The sequence below is a fragment of the Pygocentrus nattereri genome, chromosome 7, assembly GCF_015220715.1.
Source record: "Pygocentrus nattereri isolate fPygNat1 chromosome 7, fPygNat1.pri, whole genome shotgun sequence".
NCBI classification, from domain to species: Eukaryota; Metazoa; Chordata; class Actinopteri; order Characiformes; family Serrasalmidae; genus Pygocentrus; species Pygocentrus nattereri.
In genome coordinates, this window is record NC_051217.1 from 35,156,943 (window position 1) to 35,176,020 (window position 19,078).

Below are 19,078 nucleotides of genomic sequence, written 5' to 3' on the forward strand. Positions count from 1 at the left end.
GGACACTACGCTGACAGACACAGCAAACCTTCTTGCCACAGCTTGCATTGATGTGCCATTCTGGATGAGCTGCACTACCTGAGCCACTTGTGTGGGTTGTAGAGTCCGTCTCATGCTACCACGAGTGTGAAAGCACCACCAACATTCAAAAGTGACCAAAACATCAGCCAGAAAGCAGAAAGGTACTGAGAAGTGCTCTGTGGTCCCCACCTGCAGAACCACTCCTTCATTAAGTGTGTCTTGCTAATTGCCAATAATTTCCACCTGTTGTCTATTCCATTTGCACAACAGCTGTGAAATTGATCATCAGTCAGTGTTGCTTCCTAAGTGGACAGTTTGATTTCACAGAAGTTTGATTTACTTGGAGTCATATTGTGTTGTTTAAGTGTTCCCTTTATTTTTTTGAGCAGTGTATATATATATATATATATATATATATATATATATATATATACATATACATATACATATATATATATACACACAACCTCAATTCCAATGAAGTTGGGACGTTGTGTAAAACATAAATAAAAACAGAATACGATGATTTGCAAATCCTTTTCAACCTATATTCAATTGAATACACTACAAAGACAAGATATTTAATGTTCAAACGGATAAACTTTATTGTTTTTTGCAAATATTCATTTTTTTTTTATTTGATGCCTGCAACACATTCCAAAGAAGTTGGGACAGAGGCAACAAAAGACTGGGAAAGTTGAGGAATGCTCAAAAACACCTGTTTGGAACATTCCACAGGTGAACAGGTTAATTGGAAACAGGTGAGTGTCATGATTGAGTATAAAGGGAGCATTCCTGAAAGGCTCAGTCAGTCAGCAAGGACGGGGCGAGGTTCACCACTTTGTGAACAACTGTGTGAGCAAATAGTCCAACAGTTTAAGAACAACGTTTCTCAATGTGCAATGTTTCATCATCTACAGTCCATAACATCATCAAAAGATTCAGAGAATCTGGAGAAATCTCTGCAAGTAAGTGGCAAGGCAGAAAACCAACATTGAATGCCCGTGACCTTTGATCCCTCAGGCAGCACTGCATTAAAAACCGTCATCATTCTGTAACGGATATTACCACATGGGCTCAGGAACACGTCAGAAAACCACTGTCAGTGAACATAGTTCGTCGCTCCATCTACAAGTGCAAGTTAAAACCCTGCCATGCAAAGTGAAAGCCATATCAACAACACCCAGAAACGCCGCCGGCTTCTCTGGGCCCGAGCTCATCTGAGATGATTGACGCAAAGTGGAAAAGTGTCCTGTGGTCTGACGAGTCCACATTTCAAATTGTTTTTGGAAATCATGGACATTGTGTCCTCTGAGCCAAAGAGGAAAAGGACTGTCTGAATTGTTTTCAGCACAAGGTTCAAAAGCCAGCATCTCTGAGTGTATGGGGGTGTGTTAGTACCCATGGCATGGGTAACTTGCACATCTGTGAAGGCCCCATTAATGCTGAAAGGTACATGGTTTTTGAGCAACATCTGCTGCCATCCAAGCGAAGTCTTTTTCAGGGATGTCCCTGCTTATTTCAGCAAGACAATGCCAAGCCACATTCTGCATGTGTTACAACAGCATGGCTTCATAGTAAAAGAGTGTGGGTACTAGACTGGCCTGCCTGCGGTCCAGACCAGTCTCCCATTGAAAATGTGTGGCGCATTATGAAGCGCAAAATACGACAACAGAGACCCCCGGACTGTTGAGCAACTGAAGTTGTACATCAAGCAAGAATGGGAAAGAATTCCACCTACAAAGCTTCAACAATTAGTGTCCCTCAGTTCCCAGTTCTTACTGATTGTTGTTAAAAGGTGATGTAACACAGTGGTAAACATGCCCCTGTCCCAACTTCTTTGGAGCGCGTTGCAGGCATCAACTTCAAAATGAGTGAATATTTGCAAAAAACAATAAAGTTTATCCATTTAAACATTAAATATCTTGTCTTTGTAGTGTATTCGATTGAATATAGGTTGAAAAGGATTTGCAGATCATCATATTCTGTTTTTATTTATGTTTTATACAATGTACCAACTTCATTGGAATTGGGGTTGTGTGTATAAATATATATATATATATATATATATATATATATATATATATATATATATATAAACAGTTGTTGGAAGAAAACCTCTATTTTTGTTGTTTTTAGTATTTTAAAAGTGTCTGTTGCCATTTACATTGGGTGTGAATTTAGTGATAAATGGACCAACAGAAACAGCCCCAAATGACTAGGAGAAAATTCTGGTTCCATTGACTTACATTAAAAATAAAATTAGGAGATACTAGGTTTTGCTCTGACACCAGTGATATATAAAACTGTATTAAACTTTGTCTGAAGTAGCTTTTAGAGGCACTGAACATTTCAGATGTCTGGTTCCTATCATCAACACTGTGAGCAGTTCTGACTCCAGTTTCACTAGATGATTGGGTATTGCAGGAATTTTGAAAAATCCCCTGTAATCCGACCCTGTCAAAAGCTTTTACACATGATTGTTTCCTAATTCTTCCTCATCAAAGCAATTAGTGATGAGTTCACTGTTGTTTGGTCAGCCGCCCATAACTGGCAACCAGAGTAAAGCTGAATAAATTTGGTCGGCAAGCAAAGGAATTATTCTCATTTGCTGCACATTCATATAAAAATAAGTAAGAAAGGATGAAATCTTCCAATCACTTACACGTGCTCTTCCACCTGGACCGATGTATTCATATGTATGTTATGCATTAATTTTCCCACCCGTCTTCCGGAAAACCCCGCCTCTATGATTGCTATGATTGGTCAGCATGTCAGGCTCAGGATTGGTGGACAGCGTGTCAATATGAACCCCTAGCCAGTCCTGACACAGGAGCTGCCGGTCCTCGCGCAGGAGGTGGGATTTGTCCGAATGCGGGTGGAGGAAACAGTAACGCGGCTGGATGAGCTTTAACTGAAGGTGACCACCAAGTCATGAGGAGACCGGTCTGCACTGACCACTGCGCCTCAGAAACTTCTGCCCGAACAAGCAGCGTGAATGAAGACCACCGACCAATGAACACCGAATGTGAGGAGGGAAACTCAGTTTACCAAGGGTACTACCTGAGGTAAGTTCTTTTTCCTCACGGAGTATTATTTCCTCAGTCTAGTCTAGTTTTAATCCTAGTCTAGGATTAAAAATAACGGCTATTTTTTCAGTCTAGTCTAGTTAGGTATGATAGGATTAAAAATAACGACCTTTTTTGCCACAATTCATGATATCATTAAAACCGTGTCCTGTATTTGATGTCACACGTCTGTCCATACGAAGCTGTACAAGTCAATTGTCCCGTTCCACCTTAAATGGTGCAGCAGTTACATTGTAACTGAGGCGCCAGAATGTAACTGCTGTAACATTTAAGGTGGAACAGGGAAATTTGGAAAAGAAAGCTGGCAAATAGGAAGTCAGCTTCAGCTTAATTCTGTCCATCCATCGTGGCTGTTGTGGAGAGCTCAGTCCCTCACCTCCCTCACACTAATAGGCACAAGAGCAATAAACTACATTTCAGGAGCACAGCGGCTCCCAACTGTCAGAGGACTGACTGTAACTTGTTAAAATAATCAGTACATATGGTCCATAGTAGTCCAAATCATTCAAGAATGCTAGTCCCTTCAACAGTGCCTGGTCATCTTAATAAAGCTAAATCTACATGAGAATAAGCACAAGGCTTTCTCCTTCTCAAACAATGTTTTTTAAACTGAAGAGTATACAGAGGCCAATCTGTTACTATATTGCGCTTATATTTGTTTCCTGTGGCTCTTTCTGTACTCATTGTAATGATAACTGTACAGTGAGCAGGACTAACAGATGTGGCCTAGCTCTGGCCCGTATACTGTACAGTGAGCAGGACTAACAGATGTGGCCTAGCTCTGGCCCGTATACTGTAAAGTGAACAGGACTAACAGATGTGGCCAAGCTCTGGCCCGTATACTGTAAAGTGAACAGGACTAACAGATGTGGCCAAGCTCTGGCCCGTATACTGTACAGTGAGCAGGACTAACAGATGTGGCCTAGCTCTGGCCCGTATACTGTACAGTGAGCAGGACTAACAGATGTGGCCAAGCTCTGGCCCGTATACTGTACAGTGAGCATGCCTAACAGATGTGGCCAAGCTCTGGCCCGTATACTGTACAGTGAGCAGGACTAACAGATGTGGCCTAGCTCTGGCCCGTATACTGTACAGTGAGCAGGACTAACAGATGTGGCCAAGCTCTGGCCCGTATACTGTACAGTGAGCAGGACTAACAGATGTGGCCAAGCTCTGGCCCGTATACTGTACAGTGAGCAGGCCTAACAGATGTGGCCTAGCTCTGGCCCGTATACTGTAAAGTGAACAGGACTAACAGATGTGGCTTAGCTCTGGCCCGTATACTGTAAAGTGAACAGGAGTAACAGATGTGGCTTAGCTCTGGCCCGTATACTGTACAGTGAGCAGGCCTAACAGATGTGGCCTAGCTCTGGCCCATATACTGTACAGTGAGCAGGCCTAACAGATGTGGCCTAGCTCTGGCCCATATACTGTAAAGTGAACAGGACTAACAGATGTGGCTTAGCTCTGGCCCGTATACTGTACAGTGAGCAGGCCTAACAGATGTGGCCTAGCTCTGGCCCGTATACTGTAAAGTGAACAGGAGTAACAGATGTGGCCTAGCTCTGGCCCGTATACTGTACAGTGAGCAGGACTAACAGATGTGGCCTAGCTCTGGCCCATATACTGTAAAGTGAGTAGGACTAACAGATGTGGCCTAGCTCTGGCCCGTATACTGTAAAGTGAACAGGAGTAACAGATGTGGCCAAGCTCTGGCCCGTATACTGTAAAGTGAGTAGGACTACCTGCTGTGGTCTAGATCTGCACCACGAATGTAAAATGAGTAGGATTAATAGCTGTGGTCCAGATGTGGCCCACACGCTGTAAAGCGAGCATATTTGATAGGTGTGGGCCAGATCTGGCTCATATATGGCTCACAATAACAGCCGAGTGCTCACCTTGGCCCCCAGCCCAGATGTGGCTCTGAGGATGACAAACTCATTTACTGCAGAACATGGAAAATATTACCAATATTTCTTCTTTACAGTTAATATGCGTGAAAAGCTAAATTTTGATTTTGGTTGAATAAATAATAGATAATTTTCTGCAATCTTGGTGTACATCTTTAAGGAGATATGCAGCTGGCCAGACCACAGACTGCCTGCCTTGAATCAAAAAATATGTTTTCTACAACCATATATACATTTCTTACAGTTACTTTCCTGATCATATCTTTGTTCAGTTAGAGACGCAGATTATTGTCCAATTATATGTCCAAACTAAATTAAACGTATAAAATGAATTGTTTTATGTAATATATTATGGGCCAGTCTCACAGACATGGATTAAGCCTAGACTTGAACTGAAGTGCAATGTGTTTTACGGTGGTTTTTATTTTTATTTTCTTTATTTTATTTACTAGGCTGCTAAGATCCAGTAGGGGCTTAATTAGGGTCTGAAAAACTGGCCCTTAATCAATGAAATGTGCTAAGACTCTTTAAATGATTTAACATTCTTAATTATTGTTTCAAGAATACGGAGAAAAAATAAATAAAGAAAGTGAAAAAAAATGTATCTTTACTGAATGTGTTATTTACTCTGCTTACATAAGATGCTGCACAGCAGATATTCAGAATGAATATGGTTGGAAAAGTCACACATCTCAATAACAGTGGCAACACGAAATAAAGCTGACATTTATTGCCACAGAAATGAAAACCAATTTATAGACGTGGTCCAAAACCTTATTGCTTCGTTAGCTGTCCTCGAGGGAATCAATAGCATGAAATGTAGCATCTTTAGCAGGCAATTGTGTGTGTGTGAACAGACCACAACTGACCTTTCCTTTTTTTAATGATGTGCTTTCATGCACTGCCCGGATTGAAGTGCGCTTATTTCATTTTTATTTAATGTTGTGTTATAACCTAAACTGGCCATTGTTTATTCAAAATATGCAGAAACCTCAACAGTAAAATACAGACACTTATAATAGACCTTGAAATATAACATGAATATTTGAAATATTCAATATAAAAATGTCCCCAGGAGCTCAGTCTTTTAAACCTACCTATCTGCTTGAACTAGACACCTGACATCTTTTCTTTGCTGCAAGTTTATGAGCAGCTGAGTTGATGTTAGGTGTTTACCGCTGTTGTTGGAAGAAAACCTCATATCTCCAAAATGGTAACTTTACAGGAGAAGTAAAAAACCCACTTTACTTTTAATGTAAGTCAATGGAACCATTTTTGCCAAGTCATTTTGATCCATTTCTTTTGGTCCAATCATCACGAAATGTATACGCAATATAAAGGGTATCATGTATTTTCAAATTATGTCAAAAACTGAAAAACAGCAAATATGGAGATACAAGGTTTTGATCTGTAAGCAGCGATTTGTTGGTTGAACTGCGGCTGAAATGCAGCTAGTGCATTTAGTGGTACATTATGATTGGTCCCATAGACTGTTGTTGGGGTATGAGTCAAAGCGCACTTTACACTGCAGTGCATGCTGGGGACTGTAGTGCAGCCTATTGTAAAACGGGCTAATATTAATAGAAAATTAAAATACTTTTGGGTGGCCGGATGGGATTGTGTCACGGGTCCGGTCTGACGTGTGTTTGACACATGGGTGTTAAGAGTACAGACATATATGGGATTTCCAAGGACCATTAAAGGGAAATAGAGGGAAATAAATGCACCTCGTCATCTGGAATGATAGCATTTCTTTTCAAACCCATCACAAACTATGGGTTAAGGTTTGTGAACTGTATTCTCAAAAGGCAGCATGATGACAAGGAGGTATGTTGTTTTTCGTTTTGTTCTCTCATGTCTTCGTCTCAAAGCTGACTGAGCTACCCAAGCTCTGTTTTCCCCAATTAGGAGCTCACTTCAGCCAGGCCTGCCCAGTATGTGCCAACTGTCATTATATAGCCATGGTTTCTGTCTTCTGCAGTTCTGGTGAAAAGCACTCTCACCATCGCTTTCCTTGTTTATTTGCTTCATGCTCAGTGAGATGTGCTGGCCGTCAACATCACCCCATTCAGCACCCCATGTCATTATCTGTTTGTTGTAGTGCTACTACACCGACATTTGTTTTAAAGTTTCAGTCTGTAGACATCAGAGGCCGTGTGTTTACATGCACTCAATAATCAGAAAATCAGATTAAGTCACTAATCTGTAACTCTTGGTCTGTATGAGTCAGGCAGTAATCAGATTTCATCTTTGCAACCAGCCAATAAACTCACAGAAGAAGACGTGACGTAAACATAGCGTAAATCTCAAACTTCATGAGCGGCTTTTTTAAACACCGTGCTGCTGAAAATATGAACATACATCTCTAGAAGATGAAGAATATTTCAATCCTTCATGTCATGTTTTCTGTGCTGCTCCATCAGTATCGTGTGGCATCCACCGTCTGATCTCGCACATGCGCAGACTGAGAAATCCAATAGATATCAGAATAAGAATTCGCATTCACTGAGAAATCTGATTACTGAGCTAAAATCCAACCTCTTTATCAGATTTCTAGATAGGAGTGTGGTGTTTACATGACCATTTGAGTAATCGGACTTCAGAGATCTGCTTATGATCAGATTACTGAGTGGATGTATACACGCTCAATATCACCACATAAGCACATCTATTTAAGATTAATTTACCCCTTGATGCAGTTTAAAGCATATGTGATGATTTGGCCAAGCAGTTTGCTCAATGCTAATGGTAACAATGAGCATCTAACCAAGCCAGTCAGTTCGTAAAGGAACAGGCGAATGGAACTCAAGCTCAAACAACATATGGGCTGACGTGCTTTTATGGGAGAAAATAAAATGGGAAAATCTGGTCACAGCAAGGATGCACTTCGGAGAAAAATGTAAATGGATATTATAATGCAGACATGAAACGTATGACAATGTAATTTATAATTGTAAGCAACCTCATGATGTGCCTTAACTGTGGTTGGTGTTTGGAACAGTTGTCAGGAATGCTTTTCATCAACAAGGACAGCGTTTGAGTAGGAGGGCCCATCAATCACAGCTTCATGACTGCTGGACTGATGGAAGCAATAGTAACACCTCATTCTGACAATCTAAATAAGGTCATTCTCGTGTTTGGCCACATGTCCTTCAGCTATTCTGTTTTTGACGCGAACATGTCCTGTCATTTTAGTAACTAATTGAATAATTTCTTAAACGATTCACAGATTCATTTTTCCATTCATAATTGATTGTCGGTTCGGCAACCCTTGGTGTAATTCATATGTTATTTACATATGCATATATGTTTTTTATGGTTTATAGACTATTTATTTTATGTTTGTGTTCTGTGCTTTTATGTCTGCTTCAAAAAGTCCTGCAGGCATAGTTAAAGTTGAATGAAAATGATGTCTTGCATCAGATTTCAATTGAATGGATCCTTCATTCTATTGAGGAATAAAAGCATTCAGCGAACAGTAATGTTGCCTGTTGAAGGTCTGTGTGTGAGCTTCTCATATACATGCTGCATATGAAAGCTTTTGGGAAATCAAACCCCCCGCTGAGAATACTCCAGAAAAGAGATGCAACACTTCTGACACAGTGATGGAAGGATGAACATTTGTGGCATCATTTGGACCCAGAATGCTTGTGGATAATTGGACACAGGGCAGGTTATTAGCAGTGACTCAACCAGCAGGAGCGTTTCCCTTCTGCGCCAACAGCCTCTGAAATCTGTGGACACTGAGTCACTGTCCTTCACCATGCTGTCTCTTCTGTGCGCAAGACATCAGCCAAGAAGGAAACAGTTCTGAGAAAAGATCCATACCTCCCAGTCATTTCATAAGAACAGTCGGTAATGACAAATTAGTGCAGATTCAGCCAAAAGACGAATTTTCGTCCATTAGTGCTATTGCCTTAAAAGCATCGGGTACTCCTGATATTAAAGCCAACCTGAAATCCAAATGGACCTTTTTTCCTTGTTTATGTTCATGTCCTCGGTCATATTAACCTCTTATTCTCCGGGGTGTAGTTTGGTTTGTCCATCTGAATTTGCATCACCAAATCGTAAGGCAAATTATTCACTGCATGAAACAAATTGACATTTGTAATTTATTTATTTATTTATTTTTCTAAAAGCTTCCCTCAAATGAACAGAAAATGTGTTTTATGATCACACATATTACTATATGCTTACAATCTACTGCTGAAAGCCAAAAATCTTAGACGCTCTTTGTATTATTTTATACAAAGAACTTTTACAGAGCAGATCACTGAAGAGACGCCATCTGTTTATAGTTTATAGCCCAGATTTGTGGAAAAATTGGTTGACTTTCAGTAGAAAAAAAATTGTGAGTTCAGCTACTTTTATTATAAGGCATTAAAATTACTTCACCGTCTATTTGACTGGAAAGAAGACAGTTACAGCCTCATAGGATGCCCACCTTTTGAATGTAGCTTATGAAATATGAAAATTGTATGACGAATATGACAGTGCGTTTTGGAACCACCGGTGGAGAGGTTAAGCACAATTCATCATATTTGTCACATAAAATACTAAATTTCTTGGTTTCAAAATATAATGACTTTTTTGACCACCTCAAAAATGTTGACTGATGTTTGGGTATGTGTCCCAGCGGGCGGCTAAAATGATGTTGTGTTTCACCTCCCCCTCCAACAAGCCTATCACCTATCGTCAAGCAAAAACATTCAGCTATCTTAAACCCCCTCTTTTACCACGTTTCACTTAGAAGTCCAGTACTGTACCACCCGTAATTTGTTTAATTCATAGTCAAATATACAGATATTACTCTGGCGATAATATAAGCAAAATAATCCACTTCCGTATCACTGCTTTCAGAAGGAAAACTCATATCTCCATTTTTGTCATTTGGAAATGCCTGTTGCTCTTTACATAAAAGAAACGACACAAAATTGCTTGGAAACAAAGTCTGCTTCCAATGACACATTAAAAGTAAGATATGTTTTTTCTGCTCCTGTAAAGTTACCATTTTGGAAATATGAGGTTTTCTTCCAAGAACAGCAATAAAGAAGGTGAAAGTAAGTGAAGAATAAGCAAATAAACAGCAGTTTCCAAATACTGGAGGTCTCTGATATAGAAAAACCAGGACTCTTGACAACTGTTCAAGACCTGATGGACCACCAAAACTGTCACTATCAGATAAACAGTGCTTCACCTTTAAGAGTTTGGAGAAAATCAAAAGCCACTCTGTTTTCACATCTCACAAAATCCACAGGTGTTTCTGTCCATCCTTCCACTGTGAGAAGACAACTCTATGGGTCTGAAAGGATGCACAGCTGTCAAGAAGCTGTTACTGTTGCTGTAAAGGAAATGGACAAAAAGTAGAAGCTACAAAGAAGCTGCTAGTATTTTTAGAATAACAGACTGGCCATCCCTGAGTCCAGCATTTAACAGCATGGACTGGATCATATGAAACAGAACATGTAACCAATTTCATTAATGAACTTTACAGGTGTGGAAAAATATCCCAGCAGATTTCTTAGACAAATTGCAAACAAGTCTCTTGAAAAGACTGGAAGCTGTAAAAAAGGCAAAGGGAAGACACACTAGATAATAATACTGAAAAAATGAAGTTTAGTTGTTTAGGCTTATTATGAATGTAAAACTCTAATTTTAAATATAACGGTTCCTAACTGTAAGGATTGGTCATAGATTTCTAGTGAAAACATTTATACATTTACAAAGCGGTTACATTATGCCTTTAAAAAATGTTTAGATGTCTAATCTACAAAAAAGATTAATCGGCATCCACAGGAAGTCCATAATTTTGCTTCAGCTCAACCGAGGGTCAGCTTGAGAATCACTGCTTTAAAATACAAAAGGTTTAAAATATAGAAATGTTTTTTTGGGAATCTAAAGTAGTTATTCTGTAGCATCGTTCCAAAGATGTTTTTTATATAAGTAGAATCAAAATTAGTCATTTAACATGCACTGGCCGATTAACTACGTTTGGGTTAAGAGTGAAATTGTGTGAATTTGTTTCTTGGCCATTGCATTTAAGTCATTACTATCTGATTGGTGATCACACGTAAATTGAGACATCTTGGAGACAATTGAACTTTAGCAGCTTAGACAATTATTGCAGTCATTAATTTACTCTGTCACAGTAACGACTGCCCTGACTTAAATAATGGGACTGATTTGAACTGTGACCTTTGTTACAATTGATCCATTGGCTTTTCTATTTATCTGTCCTAACAGGAGGAGCAATGTTGACAGACGAGTCTTCCAGAGGCAGGCGCTGGCTAAGAGCCGCCGCTTGGCCATGCGGGGACCAGCCTATATGTTCAGCGCTCGTTGCAACAGCCTGTCCCTTACAGAAGAGCGCTTTCTTGAGGCAGCTGAGTATGGGAATATCCCTGTTGTCCGTAGGATGCTGGAGGAGCTGCCGGAACTTAATGTCAACTGTGTGGACTACATGGGCCAGAATGCTTTGCAGCTGGCAGTCGCCAATGAGCACTTGGAGGTCACAGAGCTTTTGCTGAAGAAGGAGAACCTGGCCCGGATAGGGGATGCTCTGCTTCTGGCCATCAGCAAAGGCTACATCCGAATAGTGGAAGCCATATTGGCGCACCAGGCCTTTGTTGATGCTTCCAGACTAACCAACAGCCCCCTCCAAACAGAAACAAGTGATGACTTCTTTGCCTACGATGAGGATGGCACACGTTTCTCCCATGACATTACACCCATTATCCTGGCCTCTCACTGCCATGAGTACGAGATTGTACACATCCTGCTACGGAAAGGTGCTCGCATTGAGCGGCCCCATGACTACTTCTGCAAATGCAACACCTGCGTCTACCACCAGAGGCACGACTCCTTCAGTCACTCCCGTTCTCGCATCAATGCCTATAAAGGGCTGGCTAGCCCGGCCTACCTGTCACTGTCCAGTGAAGATCCTGTATTGACTGCCCTGGAGCTAAGCAATGAGCTGGCTGTGCTGGCCAATATAGAGAAAGAATTCAAGGTAAGGGCCTAAAAGAAGTCCTACATTTGAGGACTATACAATCTTGGGTACTGAGTCAACTCAGCCTGCTGATGCTGCTGGATGGGAAAGTGGTACAGATTTAAAGAAGAAGCTGTCTGCGACAGGGGAGAAATAATGTGACATCCATAAATAAAATTAAAACTGGTGGTTAGTTAGATTACAATAGGTAGATTAGCCATTGAACTCTGTGGACCACAGGCTCTGTATGCAGTGACTGTGTTAATTGGTATGTTTTGATGCTTTTCTACACTTAATATTAGTGGTTTTAGTGATGTTAATGAATATTCCTATTAGTATTAGTATTATACACATCTTCTAAGCCGCTTATCCTTCTGGGTCGCTGGAGCTGAAGCTTACAGGATACACCCTGGACAGGTCACCAGTCCATCACAGGGCAAACAGACAGACATACATTCACACACACACCTAGCATGTCCAATTATAATGACTGCTTGTCTTTGGTCTGTGCCCGGTCAGGGAATCGAACCCTGGCCTTTCTTGCTGTGAGGGGATGGCGCTATACTATATATAGTAATATTACTGATCGAACACTACAGTAATTAACAGCTGGTTAACATTGGACACTGTACAAAACAATGTTTATACTACACAAATGAAAAAAATTTAAAAAAAAAATCACAGCATACAACCAAACAATAATTAAGTATTTACCTAAAGTGTGTTATTCCAAATCTAATGAAGCAAAGATTAGACAGCTAATGATAGCTAACCACATTGGGTAACTCGTCATTAAATCCTTAACTTACCTTTGTAGTCAAGCAGGTACTTCTCAAAGACCTTGTAACATCAGACATTATAAAAAAATGATTTGTAAATTTTACAATTTTTTTTTTTTACAAATTTTTAAAAATTATTTGTAAATACCGCCACTACTGCAATGTTTTCCCTGCCATGAGGATAGCCATGAAACCCCAACCCCCCCCCCCCCCCCCCGCCCCCGATAATATGTGGTCCGTGTTAACTCACTCCTTAATTTCACCAAATTACTCAAACCAGATGGTATGTAAGCATCAGAACACAGTGGAAGTGTGCTATTGCTAATAACATCACAGCTGTGCCTTGGTCAAGTTCTGCAGGAAAAACAAAGAAAAAAATAAAGCAAAGAAGCACCAAACTGTATCGAAAGTGCTTTAATGTTTGCAATTCCTCCTGCCAAAGGAATCATAGGATTTTGCATTACAGATAGAGCCATAACAGCATCACAACATCAGATTAGCTCTTTTTTTTCCACATTTGCCAGATTAAACTCAATACCATTTTGTTCTATCCTGTTGGTAAAACTAAACTGAATTGTATTAAGCTCTAAGCTGCTGACTGAAAAGTTTGCTTAGGGTCAATGATAAATTCAGAATAGGATGTTTGCTGTTGTTTTTTTTCCTGGAGGCAGATCTAGTAGAAATAGTAATTGCTAGCTGCAGCATAAAGCAAGTGGTTATTTAGCAACCCATTGCTTAGTGGAATAATATGAATCAGATTAAGCTTACTGTTATATAAGAAATATAAAATAATTTAAGCAATGACACAGTAGCCATGTTTACATCCAGCCCACTAATCCGTTAATAATCTAATAGCTAATAGACTAATAGCGCAATCAGAATAGGATCCGTCCATCTATAAACCTTAGTCAGAACAGTCTAGTCCGATTGAAGCCATTCAGAATACAGTTTTTCTCTGATTAACGAGGTGGGTAATCCTGTGAATAATCTGTTAAATAAAGGAGTAATATCCGTGTAAACGCCTGTATCTGATTACATTCCCTGTCGGAAAGTTTAAGTACGTTCTGATCATGTGTGTCGTGTCATAGTGACAGTTTATACCGTTCAACATGGTGGAGCAGAAACTGCTCTGCAGAGGAGACAAAGTTTATGCTCTGATCTTTAAAAGACGGCGGTGGGATGGATGTCCAGCTTATGTTTCTCAGGACACGACGTCTTCCTCTTCAACCTTCTTTAATAAGGACATGTGAAGGACATTTTCCTGAGTCTGACTTCATTTTAAAGCTATTAAAACACAAGCACTGCTCACTGCTGCTCATCTCACTCTGACTGGACTCATGGTTTTCATGGTAATGCCTACACTCAGTGGTTCTCTGTGCATGTGCGTAGTTTTGGATTGGATTACTTGTAGTGAGCATTTAAACAGATTTTCCATCAGATTGTTGAGTAGTGTGAGGATAAACACCTCAGTCAGAATGTGTTTAATCAGATTGGCAAAAATGCATGTAAACACAGCCAATGGTATCTATTCTTTTCTCAGATTAGTGGAATTTCAGGAATACTATGAACCATCTACAGATAATGTGCATAGAACTAGGTTTGTTAACTGTTGTTACTGTTGCTATGGTGGAGATAACAGTCAACATTTAAGTACTTGGACAAGTTGAAACTGTGCAGGTAAGTTTAGAAGTTGTTGCAGCGGGGAGAGCATGAAGTGGCGTGGGTGTATGCAACCCTGCCCAGTATCTAGCTAGTCTGTAGCCTTTGACCAAATGTGGGTGGTGCAGCTTTCAATTCTGAATGCAAAGCAGAATTTTATTGCAGTTTTTTTCATGAACAGATGGCAGGAGGCTTTTGCCATGTTGAATTCTCTAAGGTTATTAATTTGAAGTGCCATGCTGATTATCACATGAAATTGCAGTGTATTCAGATCTTGTGCTGTGGAATTATTATGGGTGACAGATCTTTGTTATAAATACACTTCTGCTTCCATACTGTTATGTGCTAAAACTCTTCATTTAGATGCTAAATGTGATCTGATAAAATGCAAATAGTATTTAGAATGTTCAACAATTAAACAGTATTAGTTTATTACATGTAAGGTACGCATTTCAGGCCACAAGAGATTGGAAGCCACAGTAACTGTAAAAGTGTGTATGGAAATTGTATTTTACTCGATGTAGCATCTGTCATAAGCATCTGGCAGTAACGACCTCCGAGTGTTAGAGCTAGGCCTTTGGTCTAGTCCAAAAACGTTTCAGCTAGCAACATGTGATATTTCTAATTGTATGTTAGCAGCTGGTGCGCATGAACATCTTTTGGCAGTTCTATATTAAACATGAACATTTGAAACTTGTTAAAATATTTTAGGAATTTTTATTTGAAGTTTGTGACTGACATAACCAAATATTTTATTTTCTATGTAAAGAGTCCAGAGGTTGTATTGCAGAAACATCCTAACTCTGAAGGCTTATTTGTTTAGTCACCATCTCTAAATTGAGTGTAACATGGGGGAGCGTCCCAACGGAACAACCACATACCAGAGTCTCGCTCTCTCGCTGCATCCTTGGTAGGCTGGTCTTTCTGTATCGCGGGGGAGCGATGATGAGGCGGATGCATGCGCTGAAAGAAGCAAGATTTATTAGGGCCAAATCCATAATCAGAGTCTAAACAGTCCAGGGTCAAAGAGCCAACAACGAGAGATCGATGGACAGACATTACGAAAAGGAACACAGACTAGACACACAACAGACGCCAGAAGAAATAACAACATACAAAGACCAGCCACTAACAAGGGAAAACACAGGGCTTAAATACAAGAACAACAAGGGTTAACAAGACACAGGTGAAAACAGTCAAGGGCAGAGTCTAGAAACAAGGGGGCAGAACAGGGAAGAATCAAAACAAGGAAACACATGGACAAGACCAGAGGTAAAAAAACGCACATGGAGAACTGGGAGGGGCCAATTGTGACATTGAGTTAGGATTGAATTTAGGACAATAGCTATTACAGAAAAGCAGTTCCTAACTTCATAATCTTATCCTCACTCCAGATAAGAAAACAGTATTACAGAAGCATTAACTAGACAAAATGAGTACTGTCCACACTTTAGGACAAACCCAGTGGTGTCCCAGCATCTGATTCAGCACATCACTATTACACTATAACTGGCACTGTAAAGTTACATTTATTCATATTGCAAATTGGTGATTTCACATATGGGAGTGATGCATTTTTTTCTCAAAAATTTGCATTTCAAAAAATCCTGGACATGGATTGCTCTCCTCCATTCCCTCTTCTTACCTGAGTGTGTGAATGGGGGTCAATAATGTGGCTTATGCCTGGTTCACACTACACGACTTTTTCAGTCGTCAGGTTTTTGTGCTGTTCACACTACATGACTGGTTGTGCTGTAATCGCAAGTCTTTCAGTTGTTGTGGCTTTCACACTACATGACTGATCAGCGACACAGGCTCATGAATTAAACGACTTTCACCCTGGGGAATCGCCGACTCATCTGACTGCTGTCCAAAAACACGAGAACACACGAAAACTAAACTCTCGTGAGAACTAGCAATACCACGTAGAAGATAGGTCATTTCCAAAATGGACATCAAAAAACAAGCAATCCGAGTTGTCACTGCGCTGATTTGTAGTGAGACTTGTAGTGACTCTTGCCAAAGCTCTATCAACTGTTCCTCCATTTTTTGTGTCCAAGTAGAGTGAGAACCTCTTTTAGCCATTTTTCTGTTTGTGTACTCCTCGACTGTCGCGCAGAGAGATCTTCAATGGTAACGCGGTTAGGGTTAGGATTCCCATTGGCTGTAGCTAGACACTGCTGTTGACTCACAGTCGCCGACTGGGCTAGATATTAAACATGCTAGATATTTGCCAGGTGTCTGCGATTAGTCGGCGACCACTCGGCGACGGCTCGGCGAGCATGTTTCAGCCGTTCACACTACACGACTGAGCGAGCGCCAAGTGATCGCCGATTTACCTCCGACCACAGGTTTCTGTCGGCGATCTACAAAAAACAGTCGGCGACTGAAAAACCAGGCTAAAATTGTGTGGTGTGAACTAGGCATTAGTAGAAAAACTCACAGCCCACCTAAATCTTTTGGGAACAGCTGTTTAGCTAACTGGGCTGCATGGTAGCGTGGCGGGTAGTGCTGTCGCCTCACAGCAAGGAGGGCCTGGGTTCGATCCTCCCTTCCGCCTGAATACTGCTGGGATAGGCTCCAGCACCCCCCCGCGACCCTGACGGAGAAGCGGCTTAGAAAATGGATGGATGCATGGATGTTTAGCTACCTAGCTTTACATTTTATTTTATTTTGATTACATGTATCAGTTGTGCGTGCATTGAATTTTTCATTTTCCCGTTCCACCTTAAATGGTGTAGTAGTTACATTCTGGCGCTTCATGCTATTAGCAATGTTTTATGCTTGTTATGAAGAAAACGACCATCATACATTATAACGACATTAAACTAAGATAATTGGATAGTTATTGTAATTTGTTTAACAGAGAAAATACTTACATTTGGGTTTCTTTATTTGCTCTAACAGCCATCATGGCTGATTGGGACACATTATCCCTAGACGTGAACACGCGAAAGAGAGAGCTAAGGGCTAAGTGGTAGGGGTAAGGGGTGAAATGGGATTTGAGCGTTTGTCTTGAGAAATTGGTCATCGATCATAAGTCAAGTTATCACTGGTCGATTTCAATTACTTTCTAAGTATGTTATTTGTTTTGCTGCCTTTAAGCACATATTGGGTGGTAGTTTTTAGCAACTTTGCCTAACATGCATGTTCATGTGGTTTATGTGAGTAAACAAAACTTACAAAATGGTTGCTGTGGTTTTTGGCCCATTTTAAAGGTGTTGTTGAACTCAAATGTAGTAGCATTAATATATTGGATGTATTTATAAAAATTTTTACATTTATTTTACAGTTTTCTACAGTTGTACATTGTTATCTCATTGCTTTTTGTAGGTGAACGTTTGCTCCTTTTCTTGGCAAAACATAATTTTGCCTGTACATTCCACATAAAGATTTCTGATGTTCCTGCAAGGCCTCCTATTTGTTTGATAAAAGAGAGACCATTTAAAAGCAGGATTAATCTAATACAGGGGCATTTAATTAAATTCAATGAGGTCCTGAGGAAAATTTCCTCAAGCAAAGGTCCGGAAAATCATGTCCAACTTGCATCATGATTCAGTGCCATATACTGTTCACTGAAGAAGCCTAGTAGGTGTATCAACATCTTATATAGTCAACAACTGCATGTCAAATCAAATAAAGTACAGTTCAGTGATATTTCAGCAACATTTATTATCAGTTTTCTCTTTTTAGATCAAGCCATGTGAACTGACCTCCCCCTGACTCACTTTCTTCTCTGACTGCTGCGTCTCGCCTCGTCCCTCCCCTGTGTGCGCATCACTCACTCAGGTCTCAGTGCTCATTGTAATGCACAGATCTGATTGGCTGAGTAGTGTCATGTGTGATATGTACAACACATGTGATTGGTCTGTGAGTTTCCCAGGCTGCTAAATCGGTACCATAAAGGCTAGAAAAATTAAACGCAGATTAAACTAGGAACACCCTGTCGAAATGGAATAATTCTCCATAGTTTATCGATTATAGGTCCTGCATAGGACAGCGACTGGGCCTGCCTATTAGTGACCTCTGATCTAATGTATAAGGCCTTCTGTTCAGCTCTTGAGATTCTAAATAATGAGGGAGCTTGCTTGGCTGTATTTGCTCAGATCCCACGCAAAATAAATCTTAATTAGAAAATTTTCCATTGGCTGATCCAAGATTTTAACCCTTTTGTTTCCAAATGGAAATTAACATTTTTAGTAATGCTTTTATTTTAGAGTTTCAATACAATAATAATGATAATTTTATTAAATAAAAGTAAACAAAAAATGTGACTTTTCTTTCTTTATTCATTTTTTTGTTCCCAGAATTGATTAGGCCTTCTATGAAGGCCTTGAAGGCCTTAACCGTTTCCCACTGTTATTAAGAATAACAAAAGGTTATGACTAAATGTCTACAGCTCAATTGTACAATGAACTGAACTGAAATGTCTTTCTCCTGCTAGATCAGCTTTATTGCAGCTCTTGGACATTGGATATTCACCTGATTACAGTCCTTTACACTGTAATCAACGAGTGTGAAGGGTTTTTCCTATATAATACATTAGTGTAAGAGTGCACACTATATCCCCAACATAAAAAAATGGATTAAACTGGATGCCAGTAAACAAGCGTTGACTTCTTGTTAATGTTC

The 19,078-nt window shown here is 40.1% G+C and overlaps 1 protein-coding gene across 1 annotated transcript in view; it reads left to right on the forward strand.

The window, feature by feature from the left end:
- The first annotated feature begins 2,858 nt into the window (after positions 1–2,858).
- trpc6b (transient receptor potential cation channel, subfamily C, member 6b) overlaps positions 2,859–19,078 on the forward strand; it is a 37,091-nt gene continuing 20,871 nt past the window's right edge. The window contains exons 1-2 of the mRNA XM_017701947.2: positions 2,859–3,089; positions 11,264–12,029. Of these exons, the coding sequence (XP_017557436.1) occupies positions 2,956–3,089; positions 11,264–12,029 (900 nt within the window). The 5' untranslated portion in view covers positions 2,859–2,955. The remainder of the gene's footprint in view (positions 3,090–11,263; positions 12,030–19,078) is intronic.